Source organism: Malurus melanocephalus, unplaced genomic scaffold (genome assembly GCF_030028575.1).
Source record: "Malurus melanocephalus ecotype Western Australia unplaced genomic scaffold, MMel_1.1 scaffold_724, whole genome shotgun sequence".
In the NCBI taxonomy this organism is placed as follows: domain Eukaryota; kingdom Metazoa; phylum Chordata; class Aves; order Passeriformes; family Maluridae; genus Malurus; species Malurus melanocephalus.
In genome coordinates this window covers 144229-169874 of record NW_026623956.1, presented here as the reverse complement: position 1 = coordinate 169874, position 25646 = coordinate 144229, and the positions used below count along the sequence as shown (strand labels likewise).

Below are 25646 nucleotides of genomic sequence, written 5' to 3'. Positions count from 1 at the left end.
GGCGGGGCCGCGCTGGCCGAGGGGGCGGGGCCGCGCTGGCAGAGGGGGCGGTGCGGCTGCCGCGGGGCGCCGGACCCGCCATGGAGGCCAAGATGAGTCTGCCGCGGGGCCCCGAGAACCTGTGCTTCGACAAGGACGAGTTCATGAAGGTGGGCGGGGGCCGCCGAGGCTGGAGCGTTGTGGAGAGGCGAGGGGCCTCCTGCGGATGGGGGTGGCGGGGCTCACTGCGGGGAGAGGGGCCCGGAGCCTCGGTCCTGGTTTTATAGTTCCTCCACGGCCCTTCCCTCGGCTCGGGGCTGCGGGAAACGCCCAGGGTGTCACTGACAGGGGGATCCCGGATGCGGCCGTGTCCAGGCAGGGCTGGGCTCTGAGACTGRCGGGACCGAAAGGCCTTACTGCTTGGAGAGCTTAGAGTAGTTCTCAGTACTGAATTTCAACTTTTGGTTGTTGTGTCGTGGCTTGTTTGGGGTTTTTTTAAGGCTCCTGTATTTTGGAGAGCTGGTCTCTAGTTACTCAGCCGCATGACAGTCTGTGCTTTTGAGCCTAAAGACCGAGACTTTGGAACATTGAAAACAAATGGATTAAGAAGCTTTTTGTCCCCTAGAGATTTAGTTTGGTCAACTCAYTGGCATATGGAGGACTTTATTTTAGGTGTGTTCCTTGTGTAACTGTTTACTTACATCCTTCCCTCTTTCTTGTTTCATTTTCAGGCGGATTTTGATGTTGATCATTTTGTGTCAGACTGCAGGAAACGTGTGCAGTTGGAAGAGCTCAGAGAGGATCTGGAGCTCTATTACAAACTCCTTAAAACTGCTATGGTAGAACTCATAAATAAGGACTATGCAGATTTTGTTAATCTTTCAACAAATCTAGTAAGTGTTACTAGTTGTGCTGTGTAGTTTGGGCTTAATGTCGTTCAATGGGATTTTTATTTTTCATATGAAARGTACATAGCTTTTATTTTGGCATTTTTAGATTTAAGGCATCTTGAACTAGTCTCTCATCCTTGCACTGAGAGACCATTCCTGTACAATTTCACTGCTGTACAGAATTGCTCTTGGCCTGCAGTAAATGTCTTAGATGTATGCATTCTGTCTTGAAAAGATGATTCCTTAGGGAGTTAGMCTCAGGACAAACGTCATTTCAAACTGTCAGCACCTTTTAAATTGGAGGAAATAAATTATTAAAATAAAATAGCAACGATACAAGTAAAGCTGTTCTGAAGGATTCTTTTAGGTATCCTTAGACTTTTTRTATGATCAAAATATCTTTAAAAAACCCACAACTTCTTGTCTGAAAATTTTAACTTTTCAATTACACAGGTTCAAAGACTGAGACTTAACATACTTCTGAGAGGAAAAATTTCCATAGGTGGAAATTCTGGTTATCTTCTGACTTTGTGTGAAAGCAGTCTCATAGCTTTATGCCTGTATTTGAGATAACGTATTTTTGCATTGAATTTAAAACTGGGAAAGATAAAGGAATATTTGATTTCTTATTTCTCTTTTAGTGTCTGTAAAATGATAGGCTTTGTCAGTAATTCACATATGAACTTACCAAAAAAGTCATAAATGTGTTTGTGCTAATTTCTGTAGGTTGGCATGGACAAGGCTCTCAATCAGCTTTCAGTACCCTTGGGACAGTTGAGGGAGGAAGTTATGGTATGTGGAAAACAATCATTGTAGACAGCTTGGTAAACTTCAGCTTGCTTTCATATCATGCACAGAATGTCTTTTACTCAAGTTAATATTTGTTATAATAAACTTCTCTTTGAAAATTGATGACTCTGTTAGTAGGCAAAGGATTGTGTTTTCAAGCAGTTGTAGTTGCAGTAAATGTATGTTTCCTATAGTGCATTTCAACCAAGAGATGAAGAATTCCTTAAATATTATTCTATTCCTTCAGAATATCACACCCTACGTGTCTAAAACAGAAAACAGGGTCAGTTAGCATAGAGAAATCCTTATTATATGAAAAATACTATTTAAAACTGATTTATATCTGCAGTTGCAAGACATAAAAACATGGTGGGTTTATTGCCTATTTTTTAGCAAAGGTCATTTGTTCTCTCTAAAAGAACACTTATGGTGGAAATAATTTTATTTGCAGTGGCAATACCTAAGGAGCAAGTTCTATTTTCAGTTATTTTGATGAATTTACGGCTTTTTCACTTAGAGTATAGCTGATGTACTATAGCTTTTATTAGTCCTATATTCTAATTTATCTGTGTCTTAAGTTTAGATTATTTTTTTAGGTTTTCTCCAAACCTTAAATGGGAAGCAAGCTTTACATACTGACATTTTCTCCCACAGAGTCTTAAGTCATGTGTCAGTGAAGGAATTCAAGCAGTAGATGACCGGATGACTAAACAAGAAGATATTAGAAGAAAAAAGGTACCCTAGATAAATTATTACCATGAAAAGATCATCCTTAGGATGACTTTGGTTTTGCCATCAACCCAGAGAAAATGAAATTTAAGAAGTTGTAGGATGTCTAGGTGCACACTGTGCAGGATTTTGTACTTGTAAAATATGTTGACATTTTAGTTGACAGACTTCTTATACTATGGTGTCTAGTTGATCATAAACCTGTGTTTTATTGTAGTTGCCCAAAGCATGTTTGATTCAGTTGGATTTTTTTTAGTTATAGTTACTCTTGTTTCTGACTGTAGTATTATATAAACTTACTTAATATTACTGGAATTGAAGTACAGTTGTTTAATTTTTATGGATGGGAGATAACACTCACATTCGTCTTTGTTCTTAACTTTGAAAGAAATCAGGGATAAGAACATCTGTTCTTCATCTGCGACAAACATTTATTTGTGGTGTTTTATGGACTTATGTGAGCAATACTTCAACTGAGACGTCTCAAGTGTTAAAGCGAGAAAACTTATACCAGAAAAAAAGCAAAGAACTAAGAAATCATCTGAAGTGTTTTCTTTAGGTGATGTCAATTGGGATTGGGGTTAAACACAAAAAATATTTCTTTACTTGCAGATGTGTGTCCTGCGACTTATTCATGTAATTCAGTCTGTTGAGAAAATTGAGAAGATTCTACATTCCCAAGGCACTAAAGAATTATCCTCATTAGAGGGAAACAGGTAAAAAATACATAATCTTCAATTTTGTTTGTAATTGATGGGACTAACTTAATTTATTGCTGTTGTTGAAGGTGAATTTACAAGCATTAGGACATATCTTTAGAAATGTAACTGGTGGAATAAACGACTGTAACTTTAGTATTTTCTTGGTTTTAGTCTTCTGCAAGCCAGTCACTCATAGAACKTGTAACTCAGACTCTAAAGTTCCAAAATACTCATGGTGCTTTCAGTAAGCAAGCTTTTTGAAGTTGGTGTGCAATTATTTTATTTTATTTTTTTATTGGAAGTTACTAATCCTGTCATGTCTGAAATACTCTCTACRGTACAGTTTATTCCAATACCATTTGTAAGTGAAACAAAAAAGCTTTCCTTGTTTTCCCTGCTTATGCATAAGTGGAAGGACTGCTGCAAGAATAGATGAAGACAGGCAAGGCAAACTTAACACTTGTGATACAAGGAAGGTTTGCRATAAATTCTAGTCAGACTTCTTCCTCTGCCTTTGCTGAGAAATGGAGGACTCTTTCAGCCAATTTTGGAACTCATGTACCAGTCACACGCTTGAAATGCTTGACTAGGACACAAGTATGATATGAGCTGGAGGGAATACACAGTGTGAGATTGTTTCTTCAGTTCAATGTTCTGGATTACATRGTAGTGGGGGGGAGATGTACCAAAAAGTAGATGGGTACTTAGAGAGACRAAAGCAGATATTTTAAGTCAGGGTGATGCACGTTGCAGAATTAAGTTTGCCATCAAGATTATATTCAAACAGCTGATAATTTGACTCATTMCTGGGATTGTGTGGACTTGAGAAGGGCAGGACTTTTTCTGTAGAGATAACTGTCATTAGTTTTACTGTATGACAGAGTAAGTAAGAAACCAATCTGGATGGTGAAAGTCACCTAATGCAGTTTCTGAGTTCTCTTTAGACTGACTTTTCATGTGATATTGAAACTGCTATCTATATAATATGAAGTGCTACTGCTGAGGCAAAAGCTTATGTTCCTCTCGGCGTCTGCTTCACTCACTTCATGTTAGACCTGCAAAACAGCACTAGTAATGTAGTGTGCTCCAAATCATTATTGTGTGATTGCARTAATTATCGTAGGACCTATGAGAATTCAAAATATTTAGATTAAACTACAGAAACTGAGGGAGAGCTGTATCTATTACAGAGGAAAGTGAGTTGTTTTGAAAGGATCTAACTGTATTCTCATTTTGTATTATCTCTCTTCTAGTCCACTTATAACTGGACAAGTTTTAGAGAGAATTGCCACAGAATTTAATCAACTACAATTTCATGCAGTACAAAGCAAGGGAATGCCCCTTTTGGACAAAGTGAGACCAGTAAGTATTGCATGACACTTAGCACTTGCACAGTCAAGCAAAACCAGTATAAYTGGAAGACAAATGCCTGTTTCCAGAGTTTTATTGAATTAATTTATGGAGAAAAATGGGTTTTGTGAGGTMATTTTTATCAATTGACTAGAACTATTGCTTTTTCTGAGGATTTACACCCTGTTTGCTCACTTCTTTTGGATAAATTACTGAGAATAAATGTAGGAAATACAACAGACTTTTTTGTCAGCCTAATGTATCTTGCCATTCATCTGCTTACTGATATTGAGGCCTCATTCTAGAGATTTATGTTGGTTTTGTTAGCTGCAGTGTACAGACCAGAATATAAATGGAATGTGCCTACACAGTGGCTGGCTTGAGTATATTTAAGTTTGTCTTTTCATGAAATTACTTTGGTCATTACTAATCTCCCAGTATACTGTTTGTAATAACTACCTACTGTAAAAGATTAGTTGATGTTTTAGTGGGATTTTTTTCTTCTGTTAGTTCAGTGGAGAGAGGGAACATACGAAAACTCATGCTTAAAGAAAATTATGAGTATGGAGATGGGGTAATGCTTTAAGCTAATTAGCATGAAGGTGTCATCCTTAAGGGGTTTCAGGCTAGTGAGATAGTTCATAGTTCCAGTATTTTTTCTTTGTACCTCTGCCATTTGCAGTATAAACTTGTTTTGGCTCCAGACGTCTTTGGAATCGTGTTGCTACATGGATGATTTACAAGGCTCTTCTGGCCACTGAGTATCACACTTGGATACTCAGGAGTGAGCAGGAGCAGTGAAGTAGTGTACATGGTGGTGAAAGAGCATTTGTCATGTAGCTTCCTTAATGCTGTTTGCCAGAACTTGTTATGTACCTGTTGTTGCTAAGGGTTGTCAGAATGTAGCTTTCATGACTAGTCAGCAGTTGGATTCCTGATTTTGCATGTTCAGTGCATCAGTGCATCAGTTCGTGTATCACTACATTCTGTGAATCATTTTAGGATGGATTTAAGCATGTAAAAAGAGAAGAAATTTGGTTAAATTCATAGTTCAGCTCTGACTACCTTAATGTGTGTTGCTGAGTTTCTCTTCAAGTACAGAGTTGTAGGGATCATCTTGGGCCAGGAGTGTATCTGCATGTAGTGTAGCAATAAGTTGGATCTAGTAGAAAAGATTTAGTGGGAGATCAGAAAAAATGGTTCGCAAAAAGGAGAATATATGTTGACTGAAGAAGCTGTTTGGCAGAAGCCAGAAGGAATCTAATTGCTTTGGTTTTTGCTAGTGTCACTCAGTGTCATTGGTTTGGAGTAATTTGACAAGTACTGCTGGGTACACACTGTCTTTTTAGTCTCTGACAATGAGGGATAAATGCCACCATTGTTATCYTTGGTCACGTATTGTGAATCTTTTGTTTATTGTCACATACTGGTTCAATTGAACAAGGAACAATTATTGACTGCTTCCTCAGGATAAAGCAGACCTGAGACAAGTTGCCACATAACTTACAACATATAGAAGAAAATAATTGCCTTTAGTCTTATTATAATAATTCCTGTCTCATATAGCATCAGTAACCCATTAAGTTTATGTTATTGTTTGTTATTCAACACTGGCAGTTATTGAAACTTTTGTACCTTTCAAGTAAGAATAGTAAGATAAGTTAGGTATTTCTGGATAAATTTGCTTCAGCAATGATGACTTTGCTTTTGGTTTATTTTGGTTTATTTGTTTCTCTTTGTAGCGTATAGCTGGAATAACAGCTATGTTGCAGCAGTCTTTGGAAGGACTGCTCTTGGAAGGCCTTCAGACCTCAAATGTGGACATAATACGCCACTGTCTACGCACTTACGCAACGATTGACAAAACACGAGATGCAGAGGCATTAGTTGGTCAAGTGCTTGTAAAACCTTATGTAGATGAGGTAAGATAAAGTAAAAAATTTCCTATTGTTTTTCAAACATGCTTATTTTTCCTGTTAACCTYCAGCTTGTATTAGCAGCTTGAAAATATCTTTGTGGAGAGAGCAGGAGAACTGAGCCCCAACAAAATGTCAATTCGTTTGTTGCTCTTTAAGAGAAAAAGGATGGAGGCATTCTCTTACCTGCCTGTCAGCAATTTCAGGTTATATCCAGTTGGGATTATTTTTTTACCTACATTTTTCTTGGACTAAAGAATCAAAAAACCAAACCTCTCCCCTTTACGACAAGTTTCCTTTGGACGCCTGCTAGGTGCTGTAACAACTGCTATAGTGTGGAATGTCATTTTCCCCTCGATTTTCTCAGGGTCTGTTCTTTCACCACTTCTGCACCATTCCACTAGTTTATGTAGCAAGAGGCAAATGTGTTCAGACACATGGAAGAATACCAAGAAACAAGATATCTCTTTCTGCTTTCTTCCTTCTCTTTATGGCAGAGATTATCCCTTTTCACTGGATATGAGATGCTGTCCAGACAAACAGTTTTGCTAGCTGCATTAAAGGCTCAGCAATGTCATAGAAGATTCTTTGCTTTGGCTTGCCTTTATTTTGGTATTTGACCAACCACCTCTACATTTAGGAGCTTTTACTGTATTCTGAGGTTTGATTAACTTTTACCAGTTGCCTGTTTAACTTGACAGACCACTTCAGGCAATAGTGATGCAGCAGTGGCTTGGGAGTCAGACACAGTGGCTAACATGTAAAAGTAAGGAGCTCGTTCCCATTGTTGGGACCTATCTTGGCAGTTAAAGTGCTGTTTAAAGGAAGTAATAATTCAAGCTAGCAACTTATACTTGGAAACTATAATTCAAAAATGTAATACACTGGCTATCACAATATTTGAGGTTATAATGTTGAGAGTTTTGTGAGTCTTGCATTACAGCATATTTTATATTCACTTTTCTGGCATTTAATATTGAACTGTTTCTGGCAGGTGGTTGTGGAGCAGTATGTGCAGTCCCACCCCAATGGCCTCCAGGCTATGTACAATAGGCTGCTGGAGTTTGTTCCTCATCATTGCCGTCTCCTGCGTGAGGTAACAGGGGGAGCAATTTCCAGGTAAATACCTTGGGCTGTCTCTCAGCTGCACCAAAGTTGCAACAAATATATGCTTTTGAAATGCTTTGCATTATCAGCTTTCATGCACTAATGACTTATCTGGCCTTTCCTGAGGATTCATAGTCTAGTTTGAGTTCTATCTCATGTCTGTGTTTTTCAAAACAAAACAATGAAACTTTCGTGGTCCTGYGGCTCAGACCCTCAGAGGAAGCAAAGACAATCCTGTGTTTCAGTAGTAGAAGTGAGTCCTGTGCATAAGACAATGTGTCAGATAACTTGGTTTTTTGAACCTGTTCAATATGACTGTACACATCATCCAAGGGGAAGAGCATAATAAAGCTATTAAAATACAGGTTCAGAAGTTGCTGAGTTGCTAGTGCACATCAGGAAAGTGAGGATGATCCTCAGTGGTTTGACTGATTTATTGCATGTACTGAAACTACAGGTTTAATTGATTTGTGCTTCCACTGTTTTCTCMAAAAATGCTTAATTCCTTATGCAATTAAATTGCCTGTTTTCAAGCTTAAATAATTCAGGTCTCCTCAATTGTATCCATTTGCTCAATTGTTTGCAGAATGGTTAATATAGTAGACTGCTGTAATTAGCAGAACTATGGATRTTGCCCCTAGGGACTGCAGAATTACTTTGCTAATTAGTCATCCATTGCTGAGCTTCTTATGTCTCCTAAGTTTTACTAACATTTCAATTCTTTTAATCCCTCAGCAACTTTTAATAGTTCTTCTTAATAATGGAATGTTTCTACTTTGTACGGTGGTGTAGTAAATTGGAATTGAATGCTTTTATCTCTTCTGCTCTCAATTTATAAATTTTCATAATCCAGGTAGCTTTTAGTCTTTTGTTTCAAACACAGTATAAATACATTATTAGAAATACACAGTATAAATAGTATTAGTATAAATACACAGTATAAATAGTATTAGTATAAATACAGTTCGTAACAAGTAGAAAAAAGTTTTTCTTTCCATTACATTTGTTACATTATTCCTTCTTGGTAGTTCTTGGAAGTGTGGAGCTATTAAAACTTGAATTATACTAATAATAATAATAGGAGTTCTCAGCTGAAACATACTAAGTTTCCAATTTGCAAGTACRCTTGCAAAATATATAACGGATAAATTTGAAAGGGATGCAATAAAATACCTTGGATTTGATTAAACTGTGGATTCAGATAAGGAGTCCTCAAAGGAAGAACAGTTTAAGGGAATCAACGTAAATATGTAACAGAATTTCATTGCATTTTGTCCAGTGCAGTGTGTGTGTTTTTTAGTTATTCCTGCCTCCGAATAGAAGCCTGGTGGTAAAATATAACTATGGAATAATTGAATTTTTTTTTCAGTGAAAAAGCAGATATTGTTCCTGGATATGATTTCTTAGTGAATTCAGTGTGGCCAGAAATAGTACACGGTTTGGAAGAGAAATTGCCATCACTGTTTAACCCTGGAAACCCTGATGTGTTTCATGAGGTAATTAATTTTCATTTTTTCCATTTTGGATTTCTGTGACTCACATGAGAATTGAAAGTCGTGTTCTCTAACTTTTTTTCTCTCTGCTGCTTTTGTCTGAATTAATGTTGTTGCATGGCTTGGAACAGGGGTTATCTCAAACCACTTGGTTTAGTTTTCATAGGATTTAATTCTCCCTTCAAGTTTGTTAGGAAAGCTCATACAGAAGTTATTAGATGCCATTTAGTCTGATGAATGATTGTTCAATTAGGGAGTAGAATTGCAATGTAATTGAAGGTAGGAATGGATGATTCCAGTGTTCACTTAAGTTTAGGACTTCTGTATAGCAAGGGCTGTCATGTTAATTAAACATCGGGGTTGCAACTTGTTCTTTACTACGAGAAGAGTGAAAAAATGCTTTGTTTCGCTTGCTTGTTTTAGCTTTTGGCCTCTTTTGGTACTGCAGATTATGTTGTGATTATAAACACAAGTCAGCTAAAAAGCAGAATACTTGGAGGCAGTACCATCAGATTTAGAATACCTGTAGTATTGTTAAAGTAGTGATTCTCTGGTATCACAAGCTTTCAGTAAATAGTGTAAGCTTGCACTAAAATAATGAATTTAAAGTACCTCTCACTCTTGTATTTTCTTTATTGGCAGTGCTGCTCTGTCTCTCAAAGATTATCTTTTACTTATGGTGTAATAGATTTCTTGGTTTAATATGAAATTGGCACTGGCAGTACTTTACAGTATATCACAAGTAGAAAATACAAGCTTTCTGCTTTTCCTTGTGTGGTGCCTGCTTKTATTTAACGATGATTACTGAAAAATCTGAATTTTTTTTGCTCTGGGAATTTGACTTATGATTAAGTGTGAAACATTTGATTTTCAAGATAGAGATGGGAGGCAGTGATAAATTTTCTGAAGGAAGGCATTGTAGGCTTATCAGGACAGATGACTTAGGGAAATGCTGACTTGCCTGGTGGAGATTTATAAGGCATATGATTCTTCATGTGTTCCTGCAAAACTGCTTTTACTAAACACATTATTTTCTTGGAATTTAAGATTTCTTTTGTACAGATAAGTTGAACAATTGAAGGCAGGTAGGCATGACTGTGAGTGTTTGCAGCACTGTCTCTGAATAAGAAGAAAATTATATGGACATTGAAGAAAGCTGTGGTAGTGCCATGCAAATGACATCATAGCGTGCTCCCCGTCCTTCATTAGAATACTTAGTTTACCATAAAGTTTCAGTCATTCTGCTTTCCACCCTGCATACTGCAGAGTATTGTGAGCCTTGTTGTGCTTTTGCTGTTCTGTGCTGTTCTGTACACCTGCTTCGTGGTGTACACAGGAACGTATTTTATCTTCAGAAAAGCTGGGTTTGCTTAAAAGGCTGTCTTATGTTACCCTGATATTGGCYGACAAAGGCCATTAAAAAATTATTAAAAAATTAAGTTTATTTAAAAAGCATCCAACAATACCAAAAAACCCCATAAAAACCCAACACCCACCCATGACTTCCAAGTAAATCACGTAGTAAGTCTAAAATACTTTCCAGACTGCTTTTGATTACTTAAGTGAATCAGAGTCACTAAAATCATTAAAATATTTTACTTTACAATCCATATGAAGTTGAAATGCCAAGTGTAAAAATGCTGTTATACCTATCTAAAGACTAATAGTTCGGAATTAAGAGGAGGGAAAAGCCCTTTAAAATTGTTTCTGCACTGATGATGAGCCAAGTAATGCTACACAGATTTCAGACAGTAATCTTTCATCTCTGCTTTTTAGATTGGTAGACATGCAGAAAAGGTTTCTTCGTGTTTGTTTGCATATGTATCTATGTACAGGTTTAATGCTGAAAAGTTTGAATATGCAGTATTATCTGTTAAGAGGTTTTTAAATGTAGAGGAGAGGGATAGAAACATTTGTTTTAAATCCTTCAAAAATCAATCTGGCAACATTATGTATGTTAAAATAAGTATTTGTGCAAAGTGGGTTTTTTAAAAATTGTTTCAGGTTGGTGTGCTCTTATTTCTGAATCAGATATGTAGATTTGTGGGCATTTGAAAAGAATACTTCTTTTATCCCTAAACCTTCATTTGAGATTAAGTTTAGATTTCTCTGAGAATTGCACCATTTTGGTTCCCAATTTAACTTGTCTTWAATAACTGCAGTCAACAATTTAATCCTAGGAGCTGAAATAGGARCCAATCTTGCAGTTAGTTCCTTCTTCTGGATATAATGTATCAATTCTAAGAGAAATGTCTCTTGAGGTGCCTTCTATTTTGAAAATGTTTGGTSTTTACAACGTGTTTGGTTTGTATCTCTGACTTACACTTATGGTAGCAGAGCATTAACAGCTTGTTTGCCTTTTCTTGCCTAGGTTTATTATCTGAGAGGCCTGGAAGAGAACTAATCTGTCATTCTGCATGAGTGTAACCCACATACCTTTTATAGGCCCATTGTGTTATAAATACAGCCATGTTAAGGGAAAAGTAGTTACCTAGAAGCTTTTGTGTGCATTTTTCTGAATACTATCTTGACACACTGAAACTTCCATGACGCCAGAAAAATGTTCTGTAATTATACCTTTAATAGAAAGTTATGAACTTACTGAAATACACAATACAAAAGCATGTCTGTGTCAGTTCATGTACTTTGCTCATGACAAACATTCCTCTTTGTTGGAGAGTTTTTGAGAGCAGACCATCTTGGCAACAACGCAGGGGCTTCTCCTGATAACGTTTTACTGCTTCCTAAAAGGCAAAATCACATCACTCCCMTAGTGCTCTGGATTGTGGATTTAACCTAATCCTGCAGTGAAGTCAGAAGCACTGAGAGATTGTCAGGCTTATTCCATTAATTCAGTAGAGGCTTTATGAGAATGTATGATAGATTTTATGTCTTTTTCCTATTTTTTTAATGGAAGAAACTTGCACAGGAACCAAATTGATTTTCATTCCATAGAAGTAGTTTTAACTGCAGCTGTATTTTGATTTTAAATTTATTTACATAAGCTTTGTGGTCTATTAGCAATGTCTATTTTGTATGAAATAACTTTTTTTGTGTTGTTTTCCTTCTGATTTTCTTTCAAGTGTTTGGCTTTCTGCTATGTGCATGATTTATTATTTCATTATTTTAAGCGTTCTCATACTGTTGAGACCAAATCCACAGTGTGTTTGGGGATTAATGTAATTTTAATTTGCTTGCAACCAACTTAATCCTATTTGTAGACATCTTATTAGAAGCATACATTGGATGAAGCTAGTTTATCTGAAATTGCTTGAAGTTCTTCTGCAAATATTTGGTATTTGCAAAACATTTGTAGGGCAACAGGTCTAGTAAATCTTACAATACAGGTCTTGTGTAACAAAAATATTGTGCTTCCATTCTCATGTGTGTTTGACTATGTGTACTTCTGAGTACTTTTACTCCTGATTATTTCTGTTGTGTACCTTTAAATGCTGCATTTGACTCTGTTAGTACTGTGCAGCATCACTCTAGTGACTGATCTCAGAAACACTGATGAATCTCTGATCAGTTCTGCTTGTTTAGTGTGCTTGGACAGTTCTGTGCTTTTTAGAAATGTCCTGTGCTGGCTTTTGTTACCTTAGAGTAGCACCTATGAGTTAATTGGCTTTGTTTCACTGCAGTCCGGGCTTTTAGCTTTGCATGATTAGGTGATATGGGGTGTATGGGGCAGCGTCAGCCCATTCTGTACCTCAGGTTTGGTTGTGGCATGATACAAGAGTTCTGCTGAATGGATGGTGGCCTTCCTTGTTTGCTGGGAGCCTGTGTGTGATTAGAATGCTCCTTCTCTTCCTGCAGAAGTACACCACCAGTATGGATTTCGTACGGAAATTTGAACGACAGTGTGGCTCCCAGGCCAGCGTGAAACGGTTAAGAGCTCATCCCTCTTACCACAGCTTTAATAACAAATGGAATTTGCCTGTATATTTTCAAATAAGGTTAGCATGCATTTTTTTTGTTCACTCTTTCAAAAGTAGAGGTTAGTCACAGCAAGATGACCTGGCTTAAGATCACATCTTCTCATTATTCAAAGTTTCACTTGTCCACAAATCATAGTAGAAATAAACTAAGAACTTAATTACTAACTCAAGTAACTGTTTTATATATCTTTCAACAATTTAGCAAAAAAACCTAACTGCTCTTCAATATGTACTGTGTTGTTACACCAGATTTGGTATGCTACAGGTAAGACTTTCAGGAACAGATCTAAATAAGTCTTGAATTCTGGTTTCAAATGCTTTTTCTCCAGTGTCCCTGAAACTAAGCTRCTTACTTTGAGGAAAGAAATCTTTCTTAGACAAATAGAATTAAAGCACTTGAGAACTTGCAGCTTTTCGAGATCTAGTCATGTTTCTGACATTCTTTTTGTCTCACTGGATGTACTCTTTGAAGTGCTGGGTCTTGTAGCATTGCCTTCCCAAAGATTGTCCTACTACTCCTTATTCATGAGGAGCTAAGTAATAACTTCTAAGTTACTTTACTAGCAGGTCTGACATACCTGTAATATTACCTTTTACAGACCTTGCAGCTAGAAAAGAACAGAGAGACCCAAGAAAGCCCTGCTTTAATTCTAGTAATGTTAGAATTTTAATGAACAAAATAGAACGTCAAACTATTTTTAGAAAGTATAGTCTACGTGTCTGATGGTAGGGCTGGAGAGCAACCCTTCAGGCAAGGAATAGAACCATTGATGAATGGGTGTTACCCAAGTGTGCCATGTGTGTTCTCTCTTTGTCCAAATCCTTCTGAGAGCCCCTTAAAAAAATAAAGGAGAATTTCCAAAAGAGAGGGAAGGGAAATGGATAGTTATTTTTAACCTGGGTCACTTCAGTGGCCTTTTTTATTGCACAGTTCTGTACTTGGCAATAACACTACCATAGTCACATTTATACAGTTTCTTTAATCCAGGGTAAATCTACACTTCTGCTGAAAAATTCTATCCAGGAATGTTACGAGTGGTAGAGTTAATATGAGTGGCAAGAGCCTGGGGCTGGGAGATGGGTCTTAGTGCTTTGGTGGTTCATGGTGTTTTGTCAAACAGTAGTGACAGCATCTGATACCCTGTTTTGTTTTTTTTGCTTGCACATCTGTTCCTGCAGCTGTGTAGTGAACTGATAAGGATCTGTTACTCAGGACAAAAAAAAAGACTGATGTTCAACTCCAGTCAAGTTACCCAAACCAMTTAACTGTACTAATACTCATGCTGGCCCAAGGGAAAGGGCAGGAGTATTCACTACATAGTGGTGCACAGTCTAAAAGTGTCTGTGCAACTGTAGCCATTATAAACCTTTTAACAGATACCTATCATTAATTGGTCACTGTATCTGCCCATTTTGTTTCAAGTGCAACTTTTCTGTTAGGAGACCAGTTGATCAAACTTCGATAATCTTGCTCATAAAATTGAAATGGAGCTTCAGCATATTATTTCTCTTCAAAAATGTTTCCCRTTAGGTATTCTGAGCTCTGACTGATTGAAACAATTTTAAAAAATAGTTTCCTTTAATCCAAGATTACTGTAAGTCTAAATAGTGTACTGTTTATTTTGAGAAATTGTTGGATAACAGCAGCTGTTTAATCTTTACCTGTATCATCTCTTTATATTGGAATAATCTCCTAACTTTAGAGGTGCCCATGAATTCTTTAGTGTGTAACTGTGAAAATAATGCAACATATTAATTATACATATCAGGGAAGCTTTTTGAACTGTTGATCTCATTCTATGGCATTTATAGTTAAGATTGTTGGGTTTTTTCTCYGTCCAATTACAGAAATTACCCAGAAAAAATCAGCCATTACTAAAGCCCTTAGAAATGATGGTTTGAAGAACAGATGGATGTTCAGGCATTTCTTCTGTAGCAGTGCTAGTGCAAACAGCCCCAGTAACTCTTTCCTGTGTTTCATTCTTTCAGTTATGTCAGTACAACTGATTGTGGAACCATAGTGAACCCCATATGGGGAAATTACTTCCTATGTAAGAAGTATTCAGCAAAAATTATGTCATGGTTAAAAATCTTATTCTGTTCTCTAATCTTTTTCACCATAAGACTTAAAAGACACTGCTCTGTTGTTGGAAGCAGTGCATAGGCAGAAATGGGGTTTTGAAGCCATTTCACAAGCACATTTCATTGCTAAACATTCATCTTAGTCCATTAGGAGTTTGAGCAAGAAAAGCTAGGTGGCCCCTGTTCTAATCTGGAGACCAAAGTTACGAGACTTTAAGAAAGGCCCTACAGGTTTGTAATTAGTAAGTTTGATAGAAAGACTTGGAGTTATTATGATGCACATGAAAGAAAAAAAAAAGGAAACCAATCACAATAGAACTTGCTGTATGGGAGCTTAAAATGATGGAAGTATGGAAAAATATCAGAGGTTTTAATAGTAACTTTGTTATACCTAAAAATTTTTGGAGATATGATTTTCATTTGTTTTGTTTTTCTTTTCTCCTTTAAAAGAGGGTATTTTTTAAAAGGGGAATTTTTAAAAAACAGGTGTCCTGTGAGGAACTATTGATTTTTATTAGGTACAGAATTGTTTGCAGAACCTTAGCTGCTGCTCATTAAAAAACATGTAGAAAGCTGGAACTCCAGTATCACATATCTGAGGGTTAAAGCAAGTACGAGTCCATTTATTTGCTTTTAGTTTAAAAACAGTAACAAAACAAAAAAACTTCCCTTCTAGAAAAACTGAGGAACTTGTCACACTGTGAACAATCATTTTGATGATGTTTGCAACCATGACTTTAATAATTTCCCAAAGTATAAACTTTGTATGTGCCTGTAAAATGTCAAAGGTTCTCTTTCAAGTGTTTGAATACTGGTGTGGTTTATATTCCAATTTAAGTTGGGCAAAAATAATCCCACATTTAAAATCTGTGAATGTGCATTGATAGCACACTGAAATAATACTAAAGTAAACATTGAAAGATGTTTAGGCATTGATTTTATGAACTGTTGAATTGAAGTATTCAAAACTTTTCTTTCTCTCAGGTTCAGAGAAATAGCAGGGGCCTTAGAAGAAGCACTTTCAGATACACTAGAGGAAGCACCAGGTAACTTTTTTTTGCAAAAAATACTTACTGTAATACTTATTGTAAAGGAATTAGTTGTATAAGTAGCAGTGATCATTCTATCTTTTGATTATTCAGCAACATGCATCCCATGGTTCACATGAGTTTTCTGATATCTGATTAATGGATCAAACAGTATGAAACATWGGTACAGAGATGGCAGTGTGAAGGTTCTGTTCAGTGATCACTTTGCTTACAAAAAACAACCTCTTTAGCAACAGTCATTAACATACTTATGGAACCATCCYCTCAATGCAAGAAGGAGTTAAGTTTGCATTTGACATCCTCTAAGTGACAACCAGAAGGCTATGCCATGTTATTGGAGCATATTTTTCTTAATTGTTGTAGTAATGCATAGAGGTGACAGTGGCTCTGACAATGGCATCATGACAATGGCAGTGTTTAGGCTTGCTGCTGTTTGTAGTGTTGGTGCCTGCTTTGAAAACATATACTGATTTATGAAGAGGAGGTATGCACAGGAAGAATTAGAGTGGAAGGGTATAAACTGGTATCTGCATTAGAAGAATGTTGTAATTGGAAAAACTAATGTCAGCTAACAGAGTAAATACTTAGGAAGAAGGTAGATAAGAGCCACGTAAATGTCTATATGTGTGTATACACCCATGCCCTCTGAAGAAAACAAGGAGAAAAAAATCCTAATGGAGACAAAATACATGAATCTTACCACTTAAAGGGGTAGACCTGGAACCTGCAGACACATTCCCTTTCTTTCTAATTGTATTCTCTAAAATGCTACTGTGTGAACAGATTTCAAAGTATTTTGTTTAAATATGGATTTTTGTACAGTGTTTAAAATAAATATTTATARCAAATATTTCACATAACTGGAAGAAGAGCAATAGTTTAGTGCTAAGGAAGTTCTGTGTTATGGCTGGCAGGCATATCTAATGTAACTTCTTCAAAATACTGCCAAAAATTATTTTGGAAATGTTATTTCCTGAAGTGGATTACTTGGCCAAGCTGTTTCTGCCTCTATTGCAGGCAAATTCTCATTTATTGCTTTTGCCTTCACAGCTACAGCAAGACTTAGTGGAATTTGAAATCTAAAGGGTTGAAGGGGTAGTATTTTAGAAGTTTGTTTCAGGCAATGCTTAATACATTTCTGTGTTTGTGATTGTATCTTTTTGGAAGGCTTTGCTTTTTTTAATCGTGGGTAATGCACTTACACTGATGTTACATCTTTGGAAAATGTGCTTAGGGCCTTAACCTTTGTTGTCCAATCATTTCTAGCTGGGAGCTCATTCTGTCTCTTGGCCACTCACATGGTCTGGACAATTCTTCTGAAGTGCTGGTCAGATCAGATGTTCTTACCGCTGTTAGCGCACCGCTTGTGGAAACTCAGCCTGCAGCTCTTGGCACGCTACTCTGTGTTCATCAGTGAGGTAAGAGAGCAGCCTGCTTAAGGGGCTAGTGATGGGGTATGTCCATCATAAGAAAGGGACTTTTTGAAACAAAGCATGTGACCTCTTTTTAATAATTTTTTGGTGAACTTTATAGTTTTTAGTCTTCAACCAGTTCGTGAGTTTGATTTATAAAAAGTGTCAGTGCAAAATATGTGATTAGTCACAAATATCAGTACTGTTGCAGTGTTACTGTCTGATGGTTGCCAATGCCTGTACTTCATGCTGCTTAATGTTGCCTCTGCCACTGAAACAAGAATCCAAAATCTTAGTTTTCTTCTGTTTGTGTGTTGTTGATAGAGTGCATGAAGTTGTGAAACAGAATCAGGTGRAAAATAACCCTGTAAGTAAGAAGGAATAATATCATCTGAATCAGTCGTTTAGTGTTGAGAATGTAAAACCCAAAATTTCGTAGACAACTGACTCAGCATCGATGATCATTGCTGCAGAGCAGAGAAATGGGGCTTTGCTCTTGTACTGCCTGCTTCCAGCTATACAAGTGAGCTTCTGTTTCTTGTGTCATAGAGAGGCAGTAGGATACAATAATTGGGATTTGAAGAGATTTCTGGAAGTCATCTGGTCCCAATTCCTGCTCAAAACAGGACCAGCTTAGAAGAGGTTGTGCAGAGCCTCTTGAAATTGAATTTTGAGTATATCCAAAGGCAGTGATTGCACTCCTTCTTAGGGGCCCTTTTCCTCCTATTCCATCAGAATTTACCTTGCCACTGTACATATCCATTGCCTCTTACTCTGTCATTGTCCCTCAAGGAAGAATCTGATGCCATCTTCTCTTTACATGCCCCTTAAGTAGTTGAAGACAGCAGTAGGAGCTCCATTTATAATTTCTTTTGCAAATCAGTGACTTAGTTTTCTCAGCTAAATTACTCATGAAAAGTACCAGTAAGTACCAGAGTTAAAACAAAGTAGCCAAGGAAAACACTTGCCTGACAGCAGAAAGCTTGAGGAGGTGAGAGAAGGGAGTTGTTTAGCAGCTGGACTGGCCTGCCCTTTACTAACTATAGTGAAAAATTTGTTCCAAATCATCCAACTTTGAAATGCACTCGAATTTTTTTTGTGTTTATTTTTTACGTGATTTAGGAATGGTAATATCCTTTGAAAGTATAACATTCTAATGCCAAGGCTTACAAATCCTTTATATACTCTTTCAGTTTGTTCGACTTTAACTGCCTTCACTATTGCTAAGGGTTCTCACTTCAATTTGATATTTCAGGTTTCTGCAAGGCCCATTTCCAGTGAGAATTCAAAGGAAAGCAAAAAACTTTTGCCAGCTGGTAGAAAGGAACCTTCTTTAGGCCTCAACCCCAGTGAGGACCAAGGGAATGGGTCTTCTCCAGAAAGTCTGCCATTATCTTCTATATCTAGTACTCAGCTGATATATGTTGCAGCAGATCTGGACAAACTCCAGGATAAGGTTTGTGCTTTAGACTTTACTCAGAAAGAGTAAACTGACGTTTTTGGCATCTTGTGAGGGCATTAAATTGTTTAAAATAATATACCATAATTATTTTTCAGTGTTAAGTGCTAAAACTTGGGGTGTCTGATACCTGAAATACRTGACCTGCTCTGTGCTTATTTGGAATGGCAGGTTACAGGGAAAGCACTTCAGGTATTTAAATTCTGTTTTATCAGTGGTTGCTTGACTTAGCCCCTAAAATAATATGTTTCTACAATTTTTTGGTGTGTTGTGTCASTCTGCCAATCTTATATTTTCTCTTAAAGTCCCTGCTGCAGCTTGGAGTGTGGTGCAACATTAATCTTTCATATCATCTTCTCTTTTAAATATTTGCTGGTTTTAGTCTTGGAGGTTGGAAGAGGTTTTATCATCATGATTATACATAGTTAATGATCCAGAATCTTGAGGACAGATATGTGGCGTTAATTTTCTTCTAGTAGGTTTGAATCATGTGTATTTCTCTTCAGTAAGTCTGAAATTTCTGTARTTTGTGAAGTTGTAAATTGCTGGTGGATTTTGTTAATTCTATATTTTTTCCTCTGAGTACAATAGTAAGGTAGAGGATTTTGTGTGTAGTTCTAAATTCCTGTGCATATTGTACACTTCTRTTACTGATTTCCCAGAAATGCAGTGAAACTATAGAAATTGAAGGTGTCTTTTGATGCACTTTAAACTTGCAGGATGTAGGAAAAGTAATTAAAATGTTTATAACATGACTATATCTCTTGGTTTTGGGGTGTTTTGGCTTATTTTTTTCAGATTCCTGACATCTTAGACATGATTAAACCAAAGCTTGAAATGATTGGCTTCAAGAATATATCTTGCATTGAAGGTAAAGCTGAGAGGCTCCTTTCCCTTTCTCCCAAATCCCCACTGCCAACCCACTGGGTTGGTTTGTTTTTTGGGTTTGTTTCTTTGGTTCATTTGCTTGGTTTTTTTTTATCTGATCATTCTTTATGTGAAATATGGAGTTTGATTTTAATTTAATAATTAAAGCTAGGCATGTAGCTGCATGAGTGARCTAGTCCCTGTCTGCAAGCATAGCTGGAAGTTCTGCATCCTGAATTTGACTTACATCTCTAAGTCAGAATTCRTGGTAGATGTCCAAGTCTATTAGAGAGGTAGGAGCTTGTGCACATCTCCTACTCAGTAGATGGTCTGTTGCCAATCACGACTTTGAATTCAGTATATTCCAGTCATTCTATAGGGAATTTGGAGATAATTTCACAGCCACAGTTTCCTTGGAAGGTAAGAGCCTTTTGATTCAAGCCCCTTGCTTCATTGGTAATGGAAAAAACTTTGAACCTGGAGAGTGTTACTTCACTTTTTCTTGCTTCCCTCCATCAGTGTTTCTGGCTGAGGAATAGTTGCTATTCCTGGCAATGTTTTATAAATGGCTGGTGTGTATTTATTTGGTAAGCATTTTCTGTATTTGCCAGATAGTGAGATTGGGAGGATGAGGGGATTCAAATAATTCAAATAATTTGTGTTGTGATTGTGCAGGGTAGCTCAGCTTAAACTTCAGCATTTTTACTTTAATAGGAGCCCTGGAAGATTCAAAGACTTCTYTATCAGCCTGTGTGCCTACCTTGAATAACAGGATTATCCAGGATCTCAGTGAGTCCTCTTTTGCATATCTGAAGAGTGCACTGGAAGTTCCAAGATTATATAGGAGAACCAACAAGGTCAGTGCTGCTTGCAAGTGAAAAAAAAAATTCAGAATGGCTTGTTCTGAGATTGTTATGAGTTCTTCAGGCCTGTCCATATCTGCTTGACAGAACCCATGACAATGTCTTCAACTTAGTGAAGTATAATTCAAAGCAGTAGATATTTTAAGAAAGTTATAATAGTCCATTTTGGGCACTGAGTCTGCTCAGCTGTCTCTRAAATCAGCATGAGCAGAAGGCTCATTCAGGATCATACCCTGGTAATAGGAACGGCTGACATATGCATCTCAAAAAGCTTTGGTTATTTTGAACCTTGTTCGATATTATATCATGCTGTATAACACTACTGAATAATTTTGTGATGAAATCTTTCCTATGTATAATGATCTCTTCATTGACTAGTGCTAAATGGAATATGTATCTCTTTGCTTAGGTACAGGCTTAGCATTTTTTATATTTGCTAGAATTGGGAGTTGGTACTTTCAGTACCTAAATGACTGATTCTTTCTTCCCCAACTTTTCTCCCTGTCATCAACCAGGAGGTGCCAACTAAAGCTTCACCTTATGTTGACAGTGCTCTTAAGCCCTTCTTCCGACTGCAGAATGACTACAGAGATACCTTGAAGCAGCCCATGATTCATCTGTGGTTGGAAGGTGCTCTCTCTGAAAGCACGCAAAAGTAAGAGAACTATACAGAACCTTGTTTGCCTTAATTAAAAACTCGGGTGTTCATTGAATAGGCACAGGAAAAAGCCAAAACACCATGAATTAACTCAACTATACAGAAAATTAAAATATAGCACTCTTTTGGTGGGATGTATTTCTTCAGATTTGCTCTGGTATTGTGTATTCAGCAGATGAAAAGCCAGGCAGGGAATCCAAAGATGTGACTTCTGCTCAGATCTTTTGCAAACCCTGACATGGTGGATAGGGCATTTGAAAAATCGGTTAGCTCTGGGAATGCAACAGTGAACAAAAAATTTGCATTTTGTTTCAGAACTTTAACCTCTTCTTATTTCCAATGAACAGTGGTTGGATTTTCAAGAAACTTGAGTGCTACTGTCCTTTGATCTTTTTGACGTATGTAATCAATTGTTAGTGCATAAAAGTAAGTTTCTTGTTAACCCACAGCATCTGTTAAGTAACATTGCTGAAGAATTGAAAAGATTTCTGTAATGTCAATTTTATTGAGCAAAAATATCTTACAGTGAATTGTTGTCTCTACATCTCTGTGTCTGGTTAGCCTTGCTTTTAAAGCTTCAGTAAAGTAGCTGCAAAGTCTTTGGACCCAAGCAGAGCATTTTCTCCCCTAAAAAGCAATTTTTCACTTTACAAGTTAACATTACTAAAACTGAATTTAGTTCTAGGTTAAACACGGTGGCAGTGGTTAAACACTGGTAAGACTGGCAGGTTCTTTTCTTAATTCCTTAGAATTTTCTGTTTAATTCGGTTTTCATGGTGTGTTGCTACTATTTTTATCAGTTTGTTTTAAAATATCTTATCATCACTGACAAGAGACAAGTCAAAGAAACTGAATTTCTTAAATAGAATTTTCTACAATAGAATATTGTAGTTTCTTTACTGARAGTACAGATGCAAATTAATTACCATTAATTTCCTGCTGTGACAATACATTCTTGCATCCAAATGAAAAAAACAGAAAAGGGCATTAACTAGTTAAAAACCACTGGGGACTTGCTTAAATGGCAGAAGGACTTGGGAGTACAGCAGAAGTAGGAATTAATCACAAGTGTGTGGGACTAGGAAATACCAAGATACGAAAAGAGAATACAATTGACTTTTATTGGAATACTTTTGCTTTTCATAGAATGTTATCGTGAAACAAGTTTCTATGGCACTAGAAAGCACTTTTTCTTTAGCCATCCCTATCTAATTATCCTTTAAAAAGATTTGTCTGCTTTCTCTTGCCTTCTTGTTTAAAAGTAATCATCAGGAACATTCTTACAACGTTTTTAATTCTTATAGTAATGGTTCTCATAGAGAAGCTCATTAAAAGTTAGGCATTTTAGCAAATTACAGAACATAGCTCAGTCTGATCACTTCTCTTATGGATTTTTAAATTTCCTCTTGTTGTTCTGTTTTCTCTTCTTATTCTGCACTCAGTGTCCTGAGCTCTTGAGCATCTGTTAATCTGTGTGATATGCCCTTTCCACTTAGGCATGGGATTTCAGTCCATAAGACTTTCTGAACATTCATTGAGTAGTAGATATGTGTACTTTGTTTAATTCTATGCTTTCTTTAATGTGCATTSCACTGTGGGGGAAATGGTGTTTTATTTTATCTATATAATTTCTAGTTTATGATTAGTGTTYTTCTGACTTTCCTGCCAGCTTCCAGAGGCTTCTGTTTAAATCAGTTTCTTCATTTAAGAAATAGGCATTTCTGACGGGTATGCACATGCATGCTGTCATATAGACTTTTACAGCTTGCTTTAAAATATATGAGTTTTGGTCTGTCAGGCTGTTATTCTTGTCCTGTTTGTAAAAGCAGTTTTACTCAGTATTCAACTGATTGTAAATAGGGGCTGATTTTGACTGTTTAAAATAGAGCAATTGCATTCCTTGGTCGCTATTGAGTACAAACATCTTGAACAGGTCAGAAATGCTGTGGTGAGAAAGAGGCTTCAAGACTGAATAGTAATATTCAGATTAACCTTTAACAATGGGAATACTCATTAATTGGTAATAATAAGTAGCTTCTCTGCAAGGGAAGCCATTCCTTCTGGCATTGTCCAGCAGCTTTCTCAGGGCCAGTGATGTACTTCTGTGTATGAAATAGGCTTTTTTGTAAAAGTGGAATCTTTTTCTTTCTCATTAATCTTCCTTAATTTAGGTATTATGAAACTATATCTGATGTGCTCAGTTCTGTTAAGAAAATGGAAGAGAGCCTAAAAAGGTTGAAGCAAGCCAGAAGAACTGCAACTTCAAACCCTGTTGGTACAAATGGGGGCATGAGTGATGATAACAAAATCCGACTGCAGCTGGCCCTAGATGTTGAATATTTTGGAGAACAAGTAAGTTCTGAGAAGCAAGTTTTTTATTATTGTTAATAGTTTTGGAAGGGAGATGGAAGAGGAAGGGGAACCTTGACTCAGATTTTGGACTTGAAAGCTTTGTTGGTGTGGGTTTGGAATTTAAGTTTTTGCTTTATGTTTTCACATTTGTAGGAAGGAGGTGATTTGAGACCCTCAYGAGTGTAGATATCAGTTTTAGCAACGCACGGTTTCCTATCCTTTCTTACACAAAATGCAAAGCTTGTATTTCTTGCTACTCAAAATTCAAATACTGCTTAGTGCTTGGAAGCACTAAGAAAAAGCACTGTGTGGACAGATCAGAGGGCAGGGACCTGACTTAGGTCTGATAGAAACTTCGTTATGACCCTGCTTTTGTTTGCCTTCTGTCGGAATGTTTCTGGCCTTGATTTTCTGCATGGTCAGAGTCTGTTCCCAAGAACKGTGAGGATGTTAGTCTGATTTTAGTGTTTTTCAGTGCCAAATATGAAACCTTAAATATCAAAACATAAGCAAATATTCCAGGAAATGTATGCAGTAGCTACATTAAATTGTATAAGCCTACTGTTTTGTACTCCTTGTTTCTGAAAATCATACCTAGATCTAAACACGCTTCCAACTGAGAGTCCATATCATTAGTTTTCAAGGAGTTGTCATCAGTCTTGTTTATGAGCAGATGCTGTTGATGCATTTTAACAGGTAGATTAAGTCTGCTTGTGTATGAGCAGATGGTTTTCTCAGATACAAGACTTATCACAAAGAAGATTTTGGTGGAACTATGGAAATTACTAACAAAAGCTATTATTTGTCAGTTTTTGCCTGGGGTTGAGCTTTTCTTTTATTCCATCACCACAGTATGAATTTAAGCTGAACTGGGACGGATTATTAATAATCATTTAGGAGATGTTTTGGTACCTGTGACTATTACAAAGAGTTCCAGCAGCAAACACCTTTTCAGAATCACTTCATTATGGTTTTAGTTAGATTCAGATTTTTCTGCATCATTGCATTCTTTGTTTTTTCATGGCTATATTTTTCTAATTGTCAGAGCAATAGATTTCCTGGCTAAGAAATTACTTGCAGCAACCTCTGTAGTTGTAGAGTTGTTTTTGTCTCCCAGGAAGTTCAAGGCTAGAACCATATGCTCTTCCAGGCTATTGAAATGCTTTCATCATTATGCTGTTGGCTGTTCTTTGATGTGTTCATGTTAATCTTTAGAGTTTTGCCCAGAAAACTCATTTGGAGTTTGAAAAAAAAAATCAGTTGAAATCAGTGCATTAAAACCAACTACAGCCAAGTTTCTTTTTCTGACTGCTTCACTGGAAAACTTCCAGCTGGCTTTACTTACAAGTTGCCTACAAGATGGTGAAATAKTTCCCTGCAAGACTCTACTTTAACTGCGGAGATTTAACTGAGCAAAGTTGGATGCAAATTTTGTATGGTTTGCAATATATGCAGTTGTGTTTTTTGGTGCACGTCAATGCAGGACAAAAGATAAGCTTTACTAAATATTTTAGGTATAATAATTAGCGAGTTTTTGATGTTTGAAAGAAAAGTAATGGGTTTTCTATATCTTTTTAGATACAAAAGATGGGACTGGAAACAAGCAGTATAAAAAGCTTTTCAGCCCTTACAGAGCTGGTTCTAACTGCCAAGGATCAAGCAACAGCGGAACCAACCTAGATGTTTTTGTAAGCATGTGATTGAAGATAAACAATGTCCCTAAAAGAAAGAGAGAGAATTTAACTCTTSTTTGTTTTACCAAATAAATAGCAATTAAGTGCTTCCTAATGTATCTCAAGCAAATCAGTGTATCTTCTGCCTCAATAAACTTGTTTCACCAAAAGAYGGAGAATTTATAGTTATCCATTATATGGAAAGCAATCAAAGTTCTAAACTTTCTACTATAGAATACAAGTAGAAGAAAACGTTTTTCTTATTTTTGTTGTACACCTTCAAACATACAAGAGGGAAGTTATATGTTGAAAATAGTATGTAATAAATTGTCTTCCTAA

At 36.7% G+C, this 25646-nt stretch overlaps 1 protein-coding gene across 1 annotated transcript; it reads left to right on the top strand.

The window, feature by feature from the left end:
• Positions 1 to 29: 29 nt before the first annotated feature.
• COG2 (component of oligomeric golgi complex 2) lies at positions 30 to 25646 on the top strand. The gene is made up of 18 exons (XM_057384628.1): positions 30 to 149; positions 711 to 872; positions 1596 to 1661; positions 2313 to 2393; positions 3000 to 3103; positions 4342 to 4450; positions 6181 to 6360; positions 7349 to 7473; positions 8831 to 8957; positions 12771 to 12910; positions 15959 to 16020; positions 17290 to 17441; positions 18691 to 18891; positions 19693 to 19765; positions 20476 to 20618; positions 21140 to 21279; positions 23454 to 23634; positions 25213 to 25646. Exons 1-18 carry the CDS (start codon positions 81 to 83, stop codon positions 25312 to 25314), a joined length of 2217 nt encoding a protein of 738 aa, XP_057240611.1. The 5' UTR covers positions 30 to 80; the 3' UTR covers positions 25315 to 25646.